Source organism: Saccopteryx leptura, chromosome 3 (assembly GCF_036850995.1).
Source record: "Saccopteryx leptura isolate mSacLep1 chromosome 3, mSacLep1_pri_phased_curated, whole genome shotgun sequence".
NCBI classification, from domain to species: Eukaryota; Metazoa; Chordata; class Mammalia; order Chiroptera; family Emballonuridae; genus Saccopteryx; species Saccopteryx leptura.
Window position 1 is genome coordinate 187,533,097 of NC_089505.1, and position 19,741 is coordinate 187,552,837.

Below are 19,741 nucleotides of genomic sequence, written 5' to 3' on the forward strand. Positions count from 1 at the left end.
CAAATAGCCCCTGGCCCTGGGATGAGATGAGGGTGGAGTGGTGACCTCAGGTCAGAAGCCAAGGACTTGAGGATCTCAGGTTCTAAAAGGAGGACTCTCTCAAGGGTTGGACGATGTGGCCCTTACTCTATGTGAAAGCCTCTTCAAGTGTGCCATGTTCTTTAAATCTGAGGGAGAAGACCAGCAGAAATGTGATATGAAAGAAGGCCCTGAGGCCCCGAGCAACCCATGGTGAGGACATGCCCCAGTGGACAATGTGGGCATCTTCCTGTTAAAAAGTCCAGGTTCTCTGACATGAGCATGAATATTTATTACTGTAAAAGGGAAGATGTTACTTGAGTTTGTTGATAAAGGCTTCTGGAGCCCAGGTCCTTGTTTGTTTGTTTGTTTTCTTTTTTTACAGGGACAGAGAGAGAGAGTCAGAGGGATAGATAGGGACAGACAGACAGGAATGGAGAGAGATGAGAAGCATCAATCATCGGTTTTTCGTTGTGACACCTTAGTTCATTGATTGCTTTCTCATATGTGCCTTGACCATGGGCCTTCAGCAGACCAACTAACCCCTTGCTGGAGCCAGCGACCTTGGGTCCAAGCTGGTGAGCTTTTTGCTCAAGCCAGATGAGTCTGCGCTCAAGCTGGCGACCTCGGGGTCTCGAACCTGGGTCCTCCGCATCCCAGTCTGACTCTCTATCCACTGCGCCACCACCTGGTCAGGCCCTAGCCAACTTTTGTTCCAGAAACCTCATATGATCCTCCAGACCAGAGTTGGGCCCATCCACAGACTATATGGGACGTAGCTCTTCCGTGACAGAAGAAAAAGTCAGAGCCGTGGGCACACTGTCTGTGTGGACATCGGGCGGACCACGTGTGCCTCCGGATTGCTGGGTGGAGCAAAGGAACATGGTGAAGAGGAATTCTTTCTGGAAGGCACTGGTTTTGCTGCATTACTTTCTGTCCCAGACTGGCATACTTCACTTTCCAGTCCAGTGAGAACAGTGTGGCAGCTGTCATCAGCTATCTCACTGTGAGGAACAATCTGGGTTATGTAAGTTCTCTCTGTTGGCTATAATTCATTCCTCTGCTTGTGAGTTTTCACTCCCTCTGCAGCTGGTAGCTTCTACCATTTGTTTTCCTGTTTATACCAGGTACGACTCAGCTTCTCCTACCGAACCATGTATTACTAGAGATAAGAAGCCATTAAGGATCCCTATATTCTGCTGCAAGGTTTCTTTCTTCTGTTTCCTAGCAAGGATTTTGGACAAATGTCATTCTTAAACGACCCCTCACCAGGCAGTTTGTGTTGAAAACAAAAGATTTAGCAAAGGTTTGTCTATGAGCACTTCTGCCCCTCCTTCTCTGGTTTCTTTAAAACCATCTGCCTCTACATGGATGGCGACATGCAATGATTTATTGCCCCATCACCTCCTCCCTGCAGGCGGGCCTCTTACACATCTGAATACAAGGTCCTGTGTCATTCTGCCTGCTCACTGAGCCCTGAGTAGTTCTCCAGTCATTCTCGCACAATAACTGCTCTACCTTCTACTTAAATTGGGTCACAGTCTGAAGCCTGGTGGAATTTAATCTTCTCTTCTTTACCACATAGTTTAGTTTCATTGCAGCATATTTTTGCCTCTGAAAATTTTTTACAAAATCCCTTATAAAAATGTGTGATATTTGCATAGAGTACGGCTTTCCCAAAAGCAACCTTGTTTCTTCATGTAGCATCCTTAGTTGTCAAAGTAAAAAGCAAATTTTCTACTGCAACCCGATTCCTCTCTTCAAGCTGTCTCTAGCCCCACTCACCTCTTCAAACAGATTCTTATTTTTAGCTATTATAAATTTTTATATTGATTTTTTTCTTTTTTTTCTTTTTCTTTTCTTTTATTTTTATTTTTTGGAGAGAGAGAGGAAGGCAAAGAGAGAGAGGAAAGGAAAAGAGAGAGAGAGATTTTGATTTGTTGTTCCACTTATTGATGCATTCCCTAGTTGTTTCTTCTATGTGCCCTTACTGGGGATCAAATCTTTAAACTTTGGCTTATCAGGACAATGCTCTAACCAACTGAGCTACTTGACCAGGGCCCAGACTCTTAATTTTATATAGTGAGCTCTTCAAAAAGATGTCTTTGTTGCATTGATCTTCTGCCTAAAATATTATAATTTCTTAAGGTTTTTTTTTTAATATGTATTTTTAATGTCTGGGCAGCCTGTTTATTCCATCACTTAATATCTTTCACCCTTTGTGGCAGAAGTAGCTTCCAGAATAAACTGGAAAACAACACATTCCCTGTAAGGCCGTAATAATTTAAATTTGCAGGGAACTTGGCCAGGGTCACCACTAGCATCTTGGAATAACATTTCTAATACTCTTCACTTGTTATAACTGGACAGCGAGGAAACAAACATTTTGCCACACAACTAAGTAGCCAAATTAAGAAGTCTTTAATTTAATGCCGGTGACCGTGAGTGGATTCACATCCTAAAGAACTCACAGCCCTGAACAAACTCAGGGGTTTGCTTTTAAAGGCATAAAGAAGTGGGGGGGGGGGGGGTGAACACCTAGCCAAAGCAGTTTTACAGAAGTGAAACAGGCTTTCCACTATTGTAACAATCTAGGGAGAGAGTGCTCAGCGAAGCAATTTACAAAAAGCAAAAGAATGTGCTCGGTTATCCTGGCCTTTTACAGAGGTTGTTAAGGCAGCATCCTGAGGACTTCCCAGAATCTAGACATTAGTGAACATTTATGGCCTTTACAGAACATTATGGCTTTACAGAACTCTTTTCATTTACTCATTTGCAAATCTTGCAAAACTTGTTCTATGGTCAGGGATATGGTGTTTCTACATTTCACACTGAAGGAGCAGAGCGTTCCCCACCTGAGGGCTTCTGTATTTGTCTCCAGGCTATATTCAGAAGCAGGATGACCCCTTAGGTCACATGCTACCAAATAGCCAATCCTTCTAAGATGTATTTCTATATTCTCTAGGATTCTCCCCCCCCCCAAAAAAAAATGACTCACAGAAACTACATTTTCTTAGTTCTTCTATGTTTTAAAATATTTATTATCTTTAAAATTAATAGGCAATATAACTGGATATACAAATATTGAGGCACATTTTCCTTAAAATTGTTATGGAAATTGTTCTATCACCTTCTAACATTAAATATTGTTTTGGAAAAGTCTGGGACAACTGTGACTTTTTCTCACTTCTATTCAGGACTTGACACTTTTTTCTAGATTGCCCAAAGAAATCTTTCTTTACTAGTGAGTCAGGAAAGTTGGTGCTGACTCTGTTGTCACTCCTTTAGGTTCAGCAAAGGTGAGATTTGTGTTTCTGTCCCCTTCCTTTAGAAGGAAGCAAACCCACTTTGCTCTGTTGTCTTCAAACCTCCTTGCTCATGAAGACATGCTGAAAAGGAGGATACAGACTAGTAAGTCAATGCTGACTCCTAAGGAATTATTTCCTTTTCTCCTTTCCTTCTGCCTTGTTAGGTGGTCTAACTGGAGTCTCGGTGGTACATTACCAATTCAGTCCAGAGAAGCTGCAAATGCAAGAAAAGGGCTCAGCAGCTGCTTGTAGGGAATGGAAACAACTGCAGAGGGGGGTGCACCTTCTGAACCTGCAGTGTCCAGCAGCCTGCTGAGACAGCAGAGTTTGGGAAGGGTGAGACATGGCCTGGCTGGGCCAGGAGGTAATGATAAAGAGAAAGAAGATGGTGTCATAGTGCTTACTTCAAGAACAACCTGCTCTTGTTTGGGTTACAAATAGCTAGGGTTGGGAATGTATGCTGAATTTTTAACTGGAAGAGGTGTGCAGTGAAACAGCTTGGTGAACATCGCTTTTTGTAATCAATGCAAAACACACACTAGCTATGTGAGGAAATCTCTGGGACAGCAGAGCATAGACAGTTCCTTGTTCCTGGCAACCAAGGGGATCACAGGTAGTTAAAATGCACCATGAGTAATGAATGAAATCCCACCAGATGAAGAAGAGGAGAGGGTCATTCCATGTTGATGGAACAGTATGAGCAGTGACTCAGAGGCTCAGAGAGCATATCCTAAAAAGGAGGTCAGTGGACAGGGCTAAGTCTCCTGAAATATACTGTGTTTAGGCAGAAGGTTGGCATGTAACACTGGAAAGGTAGATCACACCCAGATATATTTTTTAAGATTTTATTTTTATTGATTTTAGAGAAAGAAGAAAGAGAGAGAAGGGGGGAGCAGGAGGAGCAGGAAACATTAACTCATAGTTGCTTCCTGTATGAGCCTTCACGAGGCAAGCCTGGGGTCCTGAACCATTGACTTCAGCATTCCAGGTCGACACTCTATCCACTGTGTCACCACAGGTCAGGCCCACACCCAGATTTAAAGGGCCTGAATTCCATGCTAAGATTTTGCGCCATACACAATAAGCTATAAGGAGTCAATGAAAGTAAGAAAGTGTCAGGATCCAATCAGTAGTTTAGATGTCTCTGACATCACTTTCAGTGGTCAACTGGCCAGAAGAAGGAGCAATACAAATGATACAGATACTGGCTTTTTAAATATCTATTTGAAACTGACAGCAAATCATAAAATACTAGATATAGAATTTAGATTTTAGTTAAAATTATTAAATTAGCCTTTTTAAAAGTCATGCTGCACTGGAAAATAATCATGACCTGCAGCTGGGAGCCCTGCCTGTAAGGCAAGGTTCAGGGAAGAATATAAAAGTACACTTGGCTTAAAATAATAGAAGAATATAGGCCCTAGCCAGTGGCTCAGTGGATAGAGCATGGACTGGGCATATTGATGTCCTGGGTTTGATTCCTGGTCAGGGCACACAGGAGAAGTAACCATCTGCTTCTCCCCCCCATGTTCTCTCCCTGTCCTGCAGCCAGTGGCTCCATTGATTTGAGCATCTGGGCGCTGAGGATAGTTCCATGAAGCCTCTGCCTCAGGTGCTAAAAATAGCTCCATTGGGAGCATGGGCCCCAGATAAGCAAAGCATCAATACCAGAAGGAGGTTACCGATGGGAGTCACAAGGTGAATCCCGGTCAGGGTGCATGCAAGAGTCTTTCTATCTCCCCTCTTCTCACTTAAATTAAAAAAAAAGTCACAGGCCCTGGCCGGATGGCTCAGTGGTAGAGCATCGGCCTGGCATGCAGGAGTCCCGGGTTAGATTCCCAGCCAGGGCACACAGGAGAAGCGCCCATCTGCTTCTCCACCCCTCCCCCTCTCCTTCCTCTCTGTCTCTCTCTTCCCCTCTGGTAGCCAAGGTTCCATTGGAGCAAAGTTGGCCCGGGTGCTGAGGATGGCTCCATAGCCTCTGCTTCAGGAGCTAGAATGCCTCTGGTTGCAACAGAGCGACGCCCCAGATGGGCAGAGCATCGCCCCCTGGTGGGCATGCCGGGTGAATCCCATTTGGGCGCATGCGGAGTCTGTCTGACTGCCTCCCCGTTTCCAACTTCAGAAAAAATACAAAAAAGGCCCTGGCCGGTTGGCTCAGCGGTAGAGCATCGGCCTGGCGTGTGGGGGACCCGGGTTCAATTCCCGGCCAGGGCACATAGGAGAAGCACCCATTTGCTTCTCCACCCCCACCCCCTCCTTCCTCTCTGTCTCTCTCTTCCCCTCCCGCAGCCAAGGCTCCATTGGAGCAAAGATGGCCCGGGCGCTGGGGATGGCTCCTTGGCCTCTGCCCCAGGCGCTAGAGTGGCTCTGGTCGTGGCAGAGCGACGCCCTGGAAGGGCAGAGCATCGCCCCCTGGGGGGCAGAGCGTAGCCCCTGGTGGGCGTGCCGGGTGGATCCCGGTCGGGCGCATGCGGGAGTCTGTCTGACTGTCTCTCCCCGTTTCCAGCTTCAGAAAAACAACAACAACAACAACAAAAAAGTCGCAGAGGTAGAAATAATGGGCTTAGGAAATAAGTTACAGAGGCAGAAGAAGGGGCCCTCCGAGCTTCGAGTGTGCTCCCAGGAGGGAGAGTGCACTGGGTCCTTGTCCTAAGGGCTTTTAAGGGAAGTCCCAGGCAAGGATCTCAATAGAATATTCATCAGTGTCTTTTCAGGGTTTTGTTCTCCACTGATTGATCCAGGGCAGGTCACATCACAGCAGGGGTTTATTAGTCAATGCAGCTGGCTCTAAGTTCAGCCAAGGTATCACTTGTCTGGTTTTTTTTGTTTGTTTTGTTTTTAGAAGTCTTTAAAAGACTTTATTTATTCATTTGAGAGAGAAGAGAAAGGGGGGGGGGGGGACAGGTAGCATTAACTCCCATATATGCCCTGACCAGGCAAGACCAGGGTGTTCCAAACTGGCAATCTCAGCATTCCAGGGCGATGCTTTATCCACTGCACCACCACAAGCTAGGCTCACTTGTCTGGTTTTACTGCTTTTCTGCATGAAGCTGAAACACAACTGAGGCCTACACATATTTGATGTGAATCAGAACCTTATTGCCCTGGGGGCTTAATGTTTAGGTGCTATTCTCTGGTCCCCTTTATTAGATCTTTAAGGGGGTCTAACCCGCATCACTAGCAACATGCCAGAGGAGAAAAAGGTCAGGAGAGGGTCCAAACCGCCTAAGCAGCCATATGCTAGTGGAGGAAAGGTTATCTTGGGAGTAAGGTCCTTGTTTTCCCAGTTTTGGTTGCTAGGCACCAGGAGCTATCCACCCTGGAGACCTTTTGTACCTGGCCCATCATCCTTGCTCTGATCTTGTCTGTCTAACTGCCTACCACATTTCCTTTCTAGGAGTTATTTTAAAAGAGGTAGTGTGTTTTCTCAGTCTCTCTTAATGCATTATTTTCTTGGAAAATGTATGATTATGTGGTGGCTATTCAAAAGTGGGCTGGGCATGTCAAGTCAGAAGTTCCTGTTCAGAAGCTGACTTGTTTCTGCTCTGGAAACATAATTAATGCCCACTAGGCACCTACATCCAAAAGGCAAAAGCTGTTACTACATGAATCTGTGTGTATATATCTGAATATGCATATTTTAATTTTATTTAAATGGCAAGACAAGTTCTAGGGCAGGCTTAGAAGAGCCATGGCGAGCTGCCTAGAGCTTTGTGAGCTGCCGTTGCTGGACAAAATCTCTGATGCAGAATGGCAATCCTGCAAGCACATTAACACTGTAGCAATCTGCTGCTGAAACTTAAAATGACTACCCCATCTCATTTTCCTGTGTGTACTCCCTCATTTCACCAGAGACTTATTTACAAGGCTTGTTGATTTTAGGGAGTACACTTTGCAAGGGGGCCGTCAATTGTAATATTTTATAATGTTTCATTTAAGAGTACTTTCTACTCTTCCCTTTCTGTGTTCTATACAATCTGGCCCAGTACCATAAAATGCCATTTACTTAGGATTAGAGCAAGCATTCTGTGGTTTACCCTACCCCAGCCTAAGAAGCTCACAAATCACTGATAGTGTGGGGGAGGGGAGGTTGCTGCTTATAGAAGGTAAATGACGCCCTGGAAAGCCCGGGCTATACTCCCTCTTACCAGTTGTATGACAAAGAAGTCAAATCCCTTTCATGAAAACTCAGCAATGTCAATCTGGACTCAGGTCCTTCAAATCCAAATTTGAACAATGGCAATGGGAAAACAGCTTGCCTTTACCAAGGAACAAAAGCGAATGTATCCGCAACTGCCCTGCTTCCTTAGAATTTTCTCCACTCGTTCTAGTCTCTTATCACCTGGGCTGGCTGGTTCCCACCCAGCCTGTGACTGTAGAAGGAAGGCCCTGGGCCTGAGATTCCCACCCAGGCAGCCCTTTGACTAAAGAGCACAGAGGCAGCTCTACTAGGAGCAGCTGGCTTCTAATCTGGGGGAGGGAAAGCCAGGGATGAAAGCGTGGGGTGCGGGTGGGGGTCTGTGGGATATAAACAGGGGAATGACAAAGCTGAGAAAGCACAAGTCAGTGGGTCCCAGGAACCCCACACCCCACTCTCTCCCGACTGTCACATTATAGAGTTGAGACCTTCCTAACTCCAATCCTCTGGGCGTTTGACTCCTTTACATAAATGTTAGAATTGGTAGCTTTCCAATCTTCCTAGCCGGACAGCACTGAGAAGCGTAAAATAGGAAATAATGACAGATTCACAATCCTTTTCTTTCAATTCCTCTTCATTTATTGGCTAAGGGTCGGTTGCCTAGGAAACTACGTGTATCTTGGACACAGGGTTGGCTGTCAGGCTACCAGGGCTGTGAGCTGTGTATTAAGTGGTGAATGGAGGCAGGCAGTGGGAAAATCAGAAAGCTAGATGTCTTGTAATTTCAATAAAAAATATTTTTCTTACTTTAAGAAAACAATGCTTGCCTGACCAGGTGGTGGCACAGAGGATAGAGCGTCAAACTGGGATGTGGAGGACCCAGGTTCGAGACCCTGAGGTCGCCAGCTTGAGCAAGGGGTTACTCGGTCTGCTGAAGGCCCACGGTCAAGGCACATATGAGAAAGCAATCAATGAATAACTAAGGAGTTGCAACGAAAAACTATTAATTGATGCTTCTCATCTCTCTCTGTTCCTGTCTGTCTGTCCCTATCTATCCCTCTCTCTGACTCTCTCTCTGTTTCTGTAAAAAAACAAAAACAAAAAAAGACACAATGCTTTAAAATGTTACCACCAAATCAGCTACGTATTGCCTCCTTTCTATCAAACTTCTTCAAGTAATTAAAACAATGACTTTATGGGTAAACAGAGGAATGCAAAATCAGTTGAAAATCTGCTACTGTATACACTCTGAAAACTGTGAGAGCAAATATAATTTCAACAGCTTAGGGGATATCTTACTTCAGGCATACCATCAATTATGCATAAAACAAATGTGGAAATTTATCTTACACTGAGTTATTTCTACAGTCTCAGGAAGGGAAAACTTAGAAATGTTAGTACATCATTAAAACTAATAGCCATGTAAGTGATGATGCAATATATTGTCCTGACACCTTCATGTCTGATATACTGTGACCTAGATGGAGAAGAATTGTGTATAAAAAACAGACGAAAAGAAATTCAGGAGGACTCAACTGAGAACAATCATTTTTTTCCTGCTTTGAAAGCCGCTCTCCAGTGTCTTCTCAGGAACTATACGGAGTAAGTATAAGGGTTAGAAGGTAAACGAAAAAACTTTGGGGAAAGACCTGCTGTCATCAGCACCTAGCCTTCCGACACAAAATCAACTCCTTGTGGAAAAACTGAAAATGTAGCATCATGATTCCACACTGAGGCACATTCTCATTAACTGTTAATGAGAATGCTGGATAAGAGGCGGGGAGGGGGTTGAAAGGAGGGGAGATGGGGTTGCGGTAGGTATGAGCAAAGCAAAACATAGGGGAAAAAAGCAAATCTTGAACCAAAAGTGCCCAGACCCCAAGGGCATCCGGATTTTCAGAGGGACAAATTAAGCCTCCTTCTCACAAGAGGAAAGGGCCCTTTTATCCGCAGAATCTTGAACACGCGTTTCACCCAGGCAGGACTCTATCTTGCTCTGAAACAGAATTTGAGAAAAGAAACCTTTAGGTGAGGGAGGGTGCCGGTGGGCTCCAATCACCCCGCAGAGGGCTGATTCTGCCCCCCCCCTCCCCCACACACACACTGCTTGCGGAGTTGCCCCTTTGCTCTGGCAACCCGCGCTGACCGCTAACGGCGCGGGTAGGCCCACGCCCCTAACCCCAGGACCCCAACCCCGGAGCCCCCAACCCCAGAACCAGATGCTGACACCAGCCACAGCCCTTGTGACCTAGACGTGGTCACCTTCCCCAAGGGCTGGGCTACCCCGAAGACGAATTCTAGCCTGAGCTCTGTCTTTAACTTGATGTGTGACCTTGGGGCGTTCACCCTCGATGTTTCCGCGTCTGCGGGAGCTGGATAAGAAACTCGGGGTCAAGCCCCAGGTCCTTGGAACCCCGCAAGTAGGGCATGTGGCCGGATCTCCGCCCCTGTGGCCATGTCCGACGGCATCCCAACCCAGACTCGGGCAACGAAGTCTGGGGAACTCTGGCTCAAGATAGAGCTCCAGTCTGGGCTAAACAGGGGAGGCTGGCTTTTGTTCTTCTCTTTGTGCACAGGAATGGAGTTGTTAGAGCCTCTCCCACCCCCCAGCGGGAAAGGGAGGCGATGACAGCTTGCTGGTAGTTCTAGGAGGACTTCACTCAACAGCTGCTGGCTCCGTTTCACCGCGAGAACCGGGGTCATTTGGTTGCTCTAGCCAGAGGATGAAAAAGGGGTCACCTTACCTCGTAGACGACCCATTTGGGTCGGGGAGGAGAGAAGGCGCTTCACCCGTGGAATTTCAGAGACCAGATTCCAGGTCTGGTGAATGTAGAGGACGTTTTAGCCAATCCTTGCGAACGCAGGTTCAGCTTCCCTCTCTCTCTCTCTCTCTCTCTCTCTCTCTCTCTCTCCCTTTCTCTCTCTCTCTCTGTCTCTCTCTCTGTCTCTCTCTCTCTCTCTCTCTCTCTCTCACACACACACACACACACACACACACACACACACACACGATAAGTAACAAAGAGATCAGCTCCTTCTTCGACTATTTAGAAACTGTAGAAGGTGAATAGGTGCTTTTGAGTCTTGCACGCACTGTGTGTGCTCGTCGGGGTCCCCCGGGGCCTCTCCCTCGCAGTGCCGCCGTGTTTAGGCGTGTCTCTCACCCCCATCTGCAGCCCAAAGGTTGGAGACCTTGTGGCCGCCATGGGGTCGGGGCCTAACTGAAGATGAGACATTTAGCGATGGAGCGGGCGATGACCGCTCTTGGAAACCGTGCCCATACTAGACAATAGACGAACTAAACCTATAAACAGGGAGTGCCTGGGGTGTGATTTTTAAATAATTGTGGGAGCCATCCCATGCACTTAATGAGCTCTTTGTTCTGCCTTAGCCCCGCCCCTCGTTCTGACCGCGGGACACTTCAGACTGCGGCCAGCCCACCCACCCTATCCACGCCCAGGGAACAAAAGCCAACCCGCGGGGGTGGAGGAGTCCTTGGTAGTGGCAGAGGAGAAACTGTGGACTCTTGGAGAGGGTTGAGAAGGGCTGGAAAGGGCGTAGAGGGTCGCCCCAGCCCTGTATGCTCGGTGAGAGGGCGCAAGAGGCCTTTGTCACAGAGACAAAGAGAACAGGCGGATGCTGGAGGCGGGGAGGAAGGCACCCCGGGACTCTAGGGCCTCATGTGTCCAGGGTCACGGCTCTTCAGACCCCAACAGCCTGATCACATACGACTTCCTCTTGCAGCCACCTGTCCTCTCACATGGACCTGTGGGACTAGGGTTCGGACGCTGGACGGTTGTTGATCTCTAGGATTGGGGAAAGGGGCAGCGGTCTCCCTGGGGTAGGGGGGCTTATGGATTTCTGGCTCTTGGCGGAGAAGCCGCGTCAATCTGCACTAGCAGCACAGCCTCCGCCGCCTCCACCCTACCACCTGCCAGCACCCAGAGCATATCGCTCTCATTTCTGACGTACCTGTCGGCCTATCTACCTGCTCGAGTCCCCTTGCGTCCCCTCCTTCAAGTCCCAGCTCTCTCCCCATTTACGACCTGCCACACCCAGCGCCCTCGGCTCATTCACCCTCCCTCAATTTTCAGTACCCAGATCTTTCCACCTTACCAGCCCGAGACAATGCGGCCGCCCCCACCCTACGCCGCAGAGCCCCCTTTCCTCTTCTGGTCTGCAAACCTGTGCTGATTGGCTACGGGCCCATGGTCCAGCCCCCTGGACAGTCCCTAGGGCTCCGAGCATTACGTCACCGAGGCCTGCAGAGTGCTAGCGCGAAGGAGACTGGGGGGCTCCAGCTGGGGGCGCGGCCTGCGCGGGCCGCCCCACCCTTCTTGCATAAAAGGCCGAGCCGGGTGGGCCACCGCTTTTAGCCGGTGGATCCCGAGCGCTTTCCGGGTGACCCCGTCGTGGGTGTGTAAGGGAGGACGGACAGACGGACAGACGCCGACCCGGGCCAGAAGAAATTAGCTAGCACCATGCGTGAGATCGTGCACATCCAGGCGGGCCAGTGTGGCAACCAGATCGGCGCCAAGGTGGGCGCGCCCAGGAGAGGGGCCGGGAGGGGGCGGGGACCCAGGCCTAAATCTCTTCGGGTTCCTGAGCTCCAACAGCATTCTGAGCAGGTCTGGGGCTCTCCAAGCACAGACCTTCCCGGGTGCATTGTGCGTGGGCTCGGAGGCGACTTTCGTGAGGGAAGGGAAGAAACCTCTCTTTCATTTTTGCTGTAACTCATTTAGAAACCTGGTCACCCCTCGGTCTCTGCTTCCTCCCCTCTTTTCACTTAACCCGGAACGCGGGCCTGGAAAAGGCGCGGGTGTGTTTGCGAGGCTGTATGCGCGGGTTTACGCGAGGCACCGGGACCCGGAGAATTAATTTTACTCGCTTGAAGCCGAGTTGAGCTGCGGGGGGAGGGGAGGGGAAGGCGATTGTCTTGAAGTCTCAGGACGTGCTTTGAATCTAAAACCATTCTTCTTCAGGTCCCTCTGGTCCTTGTGCCTCCGCCCACTCCCTCTGTGCGGGCTGGAGCCCTGCGTGCATTGGTGGTCCCTCCCCCATCCCTAAAGACCCTCATTTCTGCTATGAGCAGCTGTTCGCCGCGGAAACGACCAATTTCAATTTTGTAACCCTGCAAAATACAAGTCCTGCGGCCGTGCGGGGTCATCCAGCCCTAAAGTTCCTGAAAGGGTTGGGTTGTGGGAACTGAGTCGGAGTGTCTATTCATTTTTAGTCGTTTGGGTGTGGCTAAATGCAGCCTTTTACTGTGTCTCAGTTTTGGGAGGTCATCAGTGATGAGCACGGGATCGACCCCACTGGCAGTTACCATGGAGACAGTGACTTGCAGCTGGAAAGAATCAATGTGTACTACAATGAAGCCACCGGTAATTGTCTTTACTTTCCCTCACTTCTAGTTTTTTACCCCCTCTTTTCCCAGGAGTTTGTCTGGTCCTAAGGAAGGGTGGATTAAAGGATTTTGAATTCCCACTCTTTCATTGTGGTATTTCAGTGAGATTTCCTGCTCACAGCCCAATGAATCCTTTGAGAATTTGGTGGGTCTCTTACATACCTTTGTTGGGGGTCAGCAGCAGTGCCTGTGAAAAGGAATATGGTGCCAAGCTCTTCTCTTCAGGGTTCTCTGCAGGCAGGTCTAAGTCCAGCTCTTATTCCCTCAGGTAACAAGTACGTGCCTCGGGCCATCCTGGTGGATCTGGAGCCGGGCACGATGGACTCGGTCCGGTCTGGACCATTCGGCCAGATCTTCAGGCCCGACAACTTCGTTTTTGGTGAGTGTCTGGTATGGCTGATGGCCTTGGAAGCTCATTTTACACCAGACAGCTCAGCACTGAAGGGTGTGACTGCCTAGGGGAAAGTATGCAGAATGCCCAGATGTGGGCTGATTGAGTCTTAATATAAGCTAAAACAAATTTGCCCTTCAACCACTAATAGCCAGGTATTCCTGGCCTTCCTTATTTATAATTATATCCACAACCAAATATTTTAATGTCTGCACATCTTGGTGATAACCTAAATTAATCTTGTCTGAACACTGACTCATTGATTGAGGGGTTTTTGGTAAAAAAGAATTTAATCCACTCATCAGTGAGTTATGAAATGTCTTTCCCCTGACAGGCCAAAGCGGGGCTGGGAACAACTGGGCCAAGGGCCACTACACAGAGGGTGCTGAACTGGTTGACTCAGTTCTGGACGTGGTGAGGAAGGAGTCGGAAAGCTGTGACTGTCTGCAGGGCTTCCAGCTGACCCACTCGCTGGGTGGTGGCACCGGGTCAGGGATGGGCACCCTGCTCATCAGCAAGATCCGGGAGGAGTACCCAGACCGCATCATGAACACCTTCAGTGTGATGCCCTCGCCCAAGGTGTCTGACACAGTGGTTGAGCCCTACAACGCCACCCTCTCCGTCCACCAGCTTGTGGAGAACACGGATGAAACCTACTGTATTGACAACGAGGCCCTGTATGACATCTGTTTCCGCACCCTGAAACTGACCACCCCCACATATGGAGACCTCAACCACTTGGTTTCGGCCACCATGAGCGGGGTCACCACCTGCCTGCGCTTCCCCGGCCAGCTGAACGCAGACCTGCGCAAGCTGGCGGTGAACATGGTGCCCTTCCCACGCCTGCACTTCTTCATGCCCGGCTTCGCACCCCTGACCAGCCGGGGCAGCCAGCAGTACCGGGCCCTGACGGTGCCCGAGCTTACTCAGCAGATGTTCGACTCCAAGAACATGATGGCCGCCTGCGACCCCCGCCACGGCCGCTACCTGACGGTGGCTGCTATCTTCCGGGGCCGCATGTCCATGAAGGAGGTGGACGAGCAGATGCTCAATGTGCAGAACAAGAACAGCAGCTACTTCGTGGAGTGGATCCCAAACAACGTGAAGACAGCTGTGTGTGACATCCCACCTCGGGGCCTCAAGATGTCAGCCACCTTCATTGGCAACAGCACGGCCATTCAGGAGCTGTTTAAGCGCATCTCGGAGCAGTTCACAGCCATGTTCCGGCGCAAGGCCTTCCTGCACTGGTACACGGGCGAGGGCATGGACGAGATGGAGTTCACAGAGGCCGAGAGCAACATGAATGACCTGGTGTCTGAGTACCAGCAGTACCAGGATGCCACGGCTGACGAACAGGGGGAGTTCGAGGAGGAGGAGGGCGAGGATGAGGCTTAAGGTGCCATTTCACGATTTCCTGCAGGGTAGGGAAAGTTGTGAAGGAAAGCAAGGGGTGGGGATTCATGGTGAAAATTTCTTGGCAGCGAAGAAAAAGAAGCATGGTCTGCTGTAGGTGTGTGCGCTGGTTCTCTGGTGCTCTTCATTGTTGCCTGTCCTTTTTTTTTTTTTTTTTGTAACACTGATGACATCAAAGTAACATTTGAGATACTTCTGAACTACTGTTGTAATGGCTAAAAATCACATAAAGTTTGTGTCTTAATGGGCCTCTTTTCTGTCTTCTCTTTATTGAATTCTTTATTATCAGTCTAAATGTACCTTTCTGAACACATTATATTACATGCTTCCTTTAGAAAAGTGAAGGGATAGGTAAAAATTCAAATGAGTTTCCTCTTTCAGTGTGGTAAAATTGAACCAACCACAGGCATACCCAATTTAAGATGGGAGATCAATCCAAATGTTAAAATGCCTTTAAGGAACTAGTATTTAATTACTTGAAAAGAGGTTGACCTGGAAGTACACTAAATTTATTTTCATGTAGGAGTCCTACTATACCTTTATTTCCTTTACAAAAAAAATCTTTTGAAAACTTACTACATCCAACAGCACAATATTATAAAGGCTAGAGAGTAGGAAGTAAATCTCTGTTCTGTGGCCGTTGGTATAGTTTCTGCCCTAGAGGGCAACCATTTATAACATTATCTTTCCCGCATCCTTGCAGAAATATTCATATACTTCAAGCCTGTGTAAATTCCCTTTTTTTTTTCTTCATACACATTATAATACTAACATTGTTCTGCCTTCTTTGTTTTATAACTAAACTATATCTTTAAAATACAGAGAGCGTCTCATCTTGAAATGGATACATTGTATCTATTATGTAGTTATACCATATTTTATTTAACCAGTTTCTACCAATGAACATGTAGATTATTATACTTCTTTCTTTAGTGTTAACAATGAGCAATTTTATGCATATAAGGCTGTGCATATGGAAATAACTACCCTGTAATTATCTCTATTTAGAATTTTCTGTCAAACGGTATATGATACTATGCCTTTTTTTTTTTTTTTTTTTTTTTTTAACAGAGACAGAGTCAGAGAGAGGGATAGACAGGGACAGACAGACAGGAACGGAGAGAGATGAGAAGCATCAATCATTAGTTTTTCATTGCGTGTTGCAACACCTTAGTTGTTCATTGATTGCTTTCTCATATGTGCCTTGACCGCGGGCCTTCAGCAGACTGAGTAACCCTTTGCTGGAACCAGCGACCTTGGGTTCAAGCTGGTGGGCTTTTTGCTCAAACCAGATGAGCCGGCGCTCAAGCTGGCGACCTGGGGGTCTCGAACCTGGGTCCTCTGCATCCCAGTCCGACGCTCTATCCACTGCGCCACCCAGGTGATACTATGCCTTTTTAAGCTAATGAAATAAATCACCTGTATTTAGAAATAGACATAGATTTATAAATAGTTTATATGCTAAAATTCCCAAGCAACTTTTCTTCCCAGCAATCATGTTTATACTACATAACAAACTATTTGTATTTAAGTTAACTACATTGGAATTTATGTGGAAGTATGATTCTGCATTATTGGAGAATTTTACTTTAAATAGACAAGCCATAATTTTTGTAGTTTGTTGCCATCTTACCATGCAGAGCTGGGATTTGGGTCTTAAACCCAAGCCTGCCTCTACACTTGAACTCAACCACTAAGAAAGACATGACTCCCAAGTTGAAGATCAGCTGCTTCTATGGGATAAAATACACTTTTGTCAAAATGGTGCCAATGCACTGCCTTAACTTGGGCCAGTCAGTTTCTCCTTTGGGAAGAGAAGGGGTGTGCTAGTTATAAACAATGTACAAAACTTACTTATGTAACCCTTATAGGAAAAACAAAAATAAAAATAGGTTTACAATTTTTCTAACTTTTAGACAAATTCAAAATTAGAAAAAAATCCTGCTATAAATCTTACTCTGTATATAGGTTCTACTCCTACTTAAGTGTTTAAAAAAAAGAAAGAAAGATGAGGGATAGATGGTGATTTTCATACTATAGAGATTAGAGGACATTTGAAAACAGTTCCAAAGAAAGGTGAGCAGTGTCATTCTCAATAGTATGAAAGTAAGTTAATTCTACCAAATGGCCCATAAATGAAGAAAGAGCAGCAGTTCACTTTATAAGCATGTGTCATAAGATCTAGACCTACTGGTCATTAGGGTCAAACAGGTCAGGAGCCAGTGGCTGCTCCAGTTTTCTATATTTAACAGTGGACTGGCAGGTGTCGTTCCTGCTGAGCTAGTGTAAAGCTTCCAACAACCTAATTGAAGGGTAGCATTGGTTTTAAACACCCTGAAGACTTGGGTCAGCTGCCAGGGCCCCTGGGATCTGTCCTTGGCCATGCATTCCCCACAACCTGTCAGACACATGATCAGTCACTTTGGAAAAGAAAAGGATTACTGCCAGGTGCCTCCTGGCATACTGCCAGTACTGTGCTTCTCTCTCTCACCTAGTGAGATGGGGACAGGCAGGCACCCAGCAGGCCAGCCTGCTAGCCTGTCAGCATTCGCACGACTGCACACTGCTGGAACTTACAGGTGATTACAGGAATGGGTGCCAGACTGCTCAGCCAAACATGGATGCTTGGGGCAAAGCTTCAAAAGCACATTTGTATATCAGTATGCACATGAACTATATCCTTAGAAAACAGTTCAAAAGCAGGAAAATGCACAGACTCACCTGGATTAAGAGTTACTTTTTCTATTAGGTTCCTTTATCATGTTACCATTGGGTGATGGGATTTGGTGGTGAGTGTTTTCAGCATGCTACAAAGGAGCTGTCTGTCTCTCCTTGATGTGCCTTCAGGAGGATATTAACGGCTGAGCAGATACAGTACCAAATTATAGAACCCGCAGGGGTGTGATGCGTGATTCAGGATTCAGAAGTTGCCCTGGCTAGTTGGCTCAGTGGCAGAGCGTCAGCCCAGAGTGTGGAAGTCCTGAGTTCAATTCCCAGCCAGGGCACACAAGAGAGGCACCCATGTGCTTCTCCACACTTTACTCTCTCCTTTCTCTCTGTCTCTCTCTTCCTCTTCAGCAGCCAAGGCTTCATTGGAGCAAAGTTGGCCCGGGCTCTTGAATGGCTCCAGTTGCAACAGAGCAACGCCCCAGATGGGCAGAAAATCACCCCCTAGTGGGCATGCCGAGTGAATCCTGGTCTGGCGCAGAGTCTGTCTCTCTATCTCCTCTCTTCTCACTTCAGGAAAAAACAAAACAAAACAAACAAAAGAAACAAACTAAAAATAACCTTAATAGATCACCTAATTTGACTGCCTTATTTTGCAGTAAGGAGACTCAGGGTCAAAGACTTCTCCAAGGATCACAGAAGTCTCTGTACAAATCAGTGCTTGGACTTAAGTGTTCTTTCCTCTGCAGCTGTCACTCTTGGGCCCTATTTCATACAAGGATACGTGAGGAATAGGAAAATGGGGAAATAGAAATTTACTGGTTTCAAGGAAAAACCCAAAGGTGTCCTTGGTCCACAAGTCAACGTCATGGGCTGAACACACGATGAAATGCCAAGCCTTTGCCTCTAATGGGGTCACGCTTGGATAGGTGATGTGGAGTTTTCTGGTTCTAAATCACGACTTACACAATGTTCCAATGCAGTCACAGAAGCAAGAGGACTGTTCTGTCAGGGGTAGTTAGTGTGCAAATTAGTAGGGAGTTAATGAAAATTCTTTGGAGTCCAACCTTTTACACATCCCCATTTTAGTTAAGAAATGATTTGTATACTAGACAAAGTTACCTGACAACTATTACACTGCTGATTTCTTTCCATGCTCATGTTTTTTGTAAGGAACACTTGTGAACACACACCCAGAGAGGTTTATCCTGGTGCAGTCCATTTCACTCAAAATGCTTTCATAGTCATTTTTATTTATTTTTTTAGCAAATAGAATTATCATGCCATAAAATTCACCATTTGAAACCATACAGGTCAGTGGGTTTTAGCGTATTCACAAATTGTGCAACTGTCTCCACTAATATTCCAGAACATTTTCATCTCCTAGAAAAGAAACCCATACCCACTAGCAGCTCCTCCCCCATTCTCCTCTCCCTCTAGCCCCTGGTAATCACTATTTTTTCTGACTTTATACATTTTCCTATTCTGACCATGTCATATCAATGGGCTCATGACATACATGTCTGTCTTTTTATAGTAGGCATAATGTTTTCAAGGGTCATCCTTGTAGCATATCTCAGAATTTCATTCCTCTTATAATGAAATAATATTCTATTGTTTGCATATACCACATTTTGTTCATTCATCAATTAATAGGCATTTGTGTTTTTTCCACTTTTAGCTATTAAGAAAACATTGCTATGAACATTCAGTTGTCAGGTATTTGTGTGTGTGTGTGTGTGTATGTGGGTGTGTATGCTTTTATTTATCCTGAATACATTTACCTCAGAGTAGAATTGCTGGGTCATGTAACTATGTTCATAGACATTTTGACTTCTACCTAAAGGTATAAATGCTTTCAAATCTGCCCAGGAGGCCACGCTAGATCAGAGATCAGGCAAACCGGAGGGATTTTGTATTTGTGCACTCCTATAGAGTCTTAAAATTATAAAGTTTTAGAGATGGAGGAGTGATCTAATAGAACCTCATTAGCTTACAAATGAGGAAACTTTAAGTCTTCCTTCGCTGCATAATTAGCAAGGTTCCCAGGTCACTTTATCAGTTAGAGCTGATGCTGGACTATTAGCAACAATGATTTTGAGGAGTTTCTTTTCCTCTCATTTAAAAAATATCTAAGACACATAGTCTAGGCTTTGTAGGTCTACAATACGTATCTTCTTTCTGTTCTACTTGTTATTTCCATTGGCTTTCAACCTCAAGTTCTCCTCAGGCTGCAGGATGGCCACTGTAGCTCTGGTCATGTATCTGGGGTCCAGGCAAGAAGGGGGTGGGGTGGGGGGATAAAAAGACACCTTCCCACTGAGTGAGCCACTTTAAAGATTGATGTCAGGAGTTCCCCCAATGACTTCTTTCTGCTTGTGTTTCATTGGCCACTT

General features: G+C 46.7%; 2 protein-coding genes across 2 annotated transcripts in view; one reads left to right on the forward strand and one right to left on the reverse strand.

The window, feature by feature from the left end:
- Window positions 1-19,741, reverse strand: part of NQO2 (N-ribosyldihydronicotinamide:quinone dehydrogenase 2) — a 698,677-nt gene that overhangs the window by 472,542 nt on the left and 206,394 nt on the right. The gene's annotated exons all lie outside the window — the stretch shown is intronic.
- On the forward strand, window positions 11,733-14,925 carry LOC136400413 (tubulin beta-2B chain). Its single transcript, XM_066377037.1, has 4 exons — window positions 11,733-12,005; window positions 12,743-12,851; window positions 13,143-13,253; window positions 13,600-14,925. Exons 1-4 carry the CDS (start codon window positions 11,949-11,951, stop codon window positions 14,658-14,660), a joined length of 1,338 nt encoding a protein of 445 aa, XP_066233134.1. The 5' UTR covers window positions 11,733-11,948; the 3' UTR covers window positions 14,661-14,925.

Coding starts and splice junctions, on each gene's coding strand:
- LOC136400413 (XM_066377037.1), top strand. CDS start 11,949: ATGCGTGAGATCGTGCACATCCAGGCGGGCCAGTGTGGCAACCAGATC. Junction 12,006..12,742: donor GCAACCAGATCGGCGCCAAG/GTGGGCGCGCCC, acceptor ACTGTGTCTCAG/TTTTGGGAGGTCATCAGTGA. Junction 12,852..13,142: donor GTACTACAATGAAGCCACCG/GTAATTGTCTTT, acceptor TTATTCCCTCAG/GTAACAAGTACGTGCCTCGG.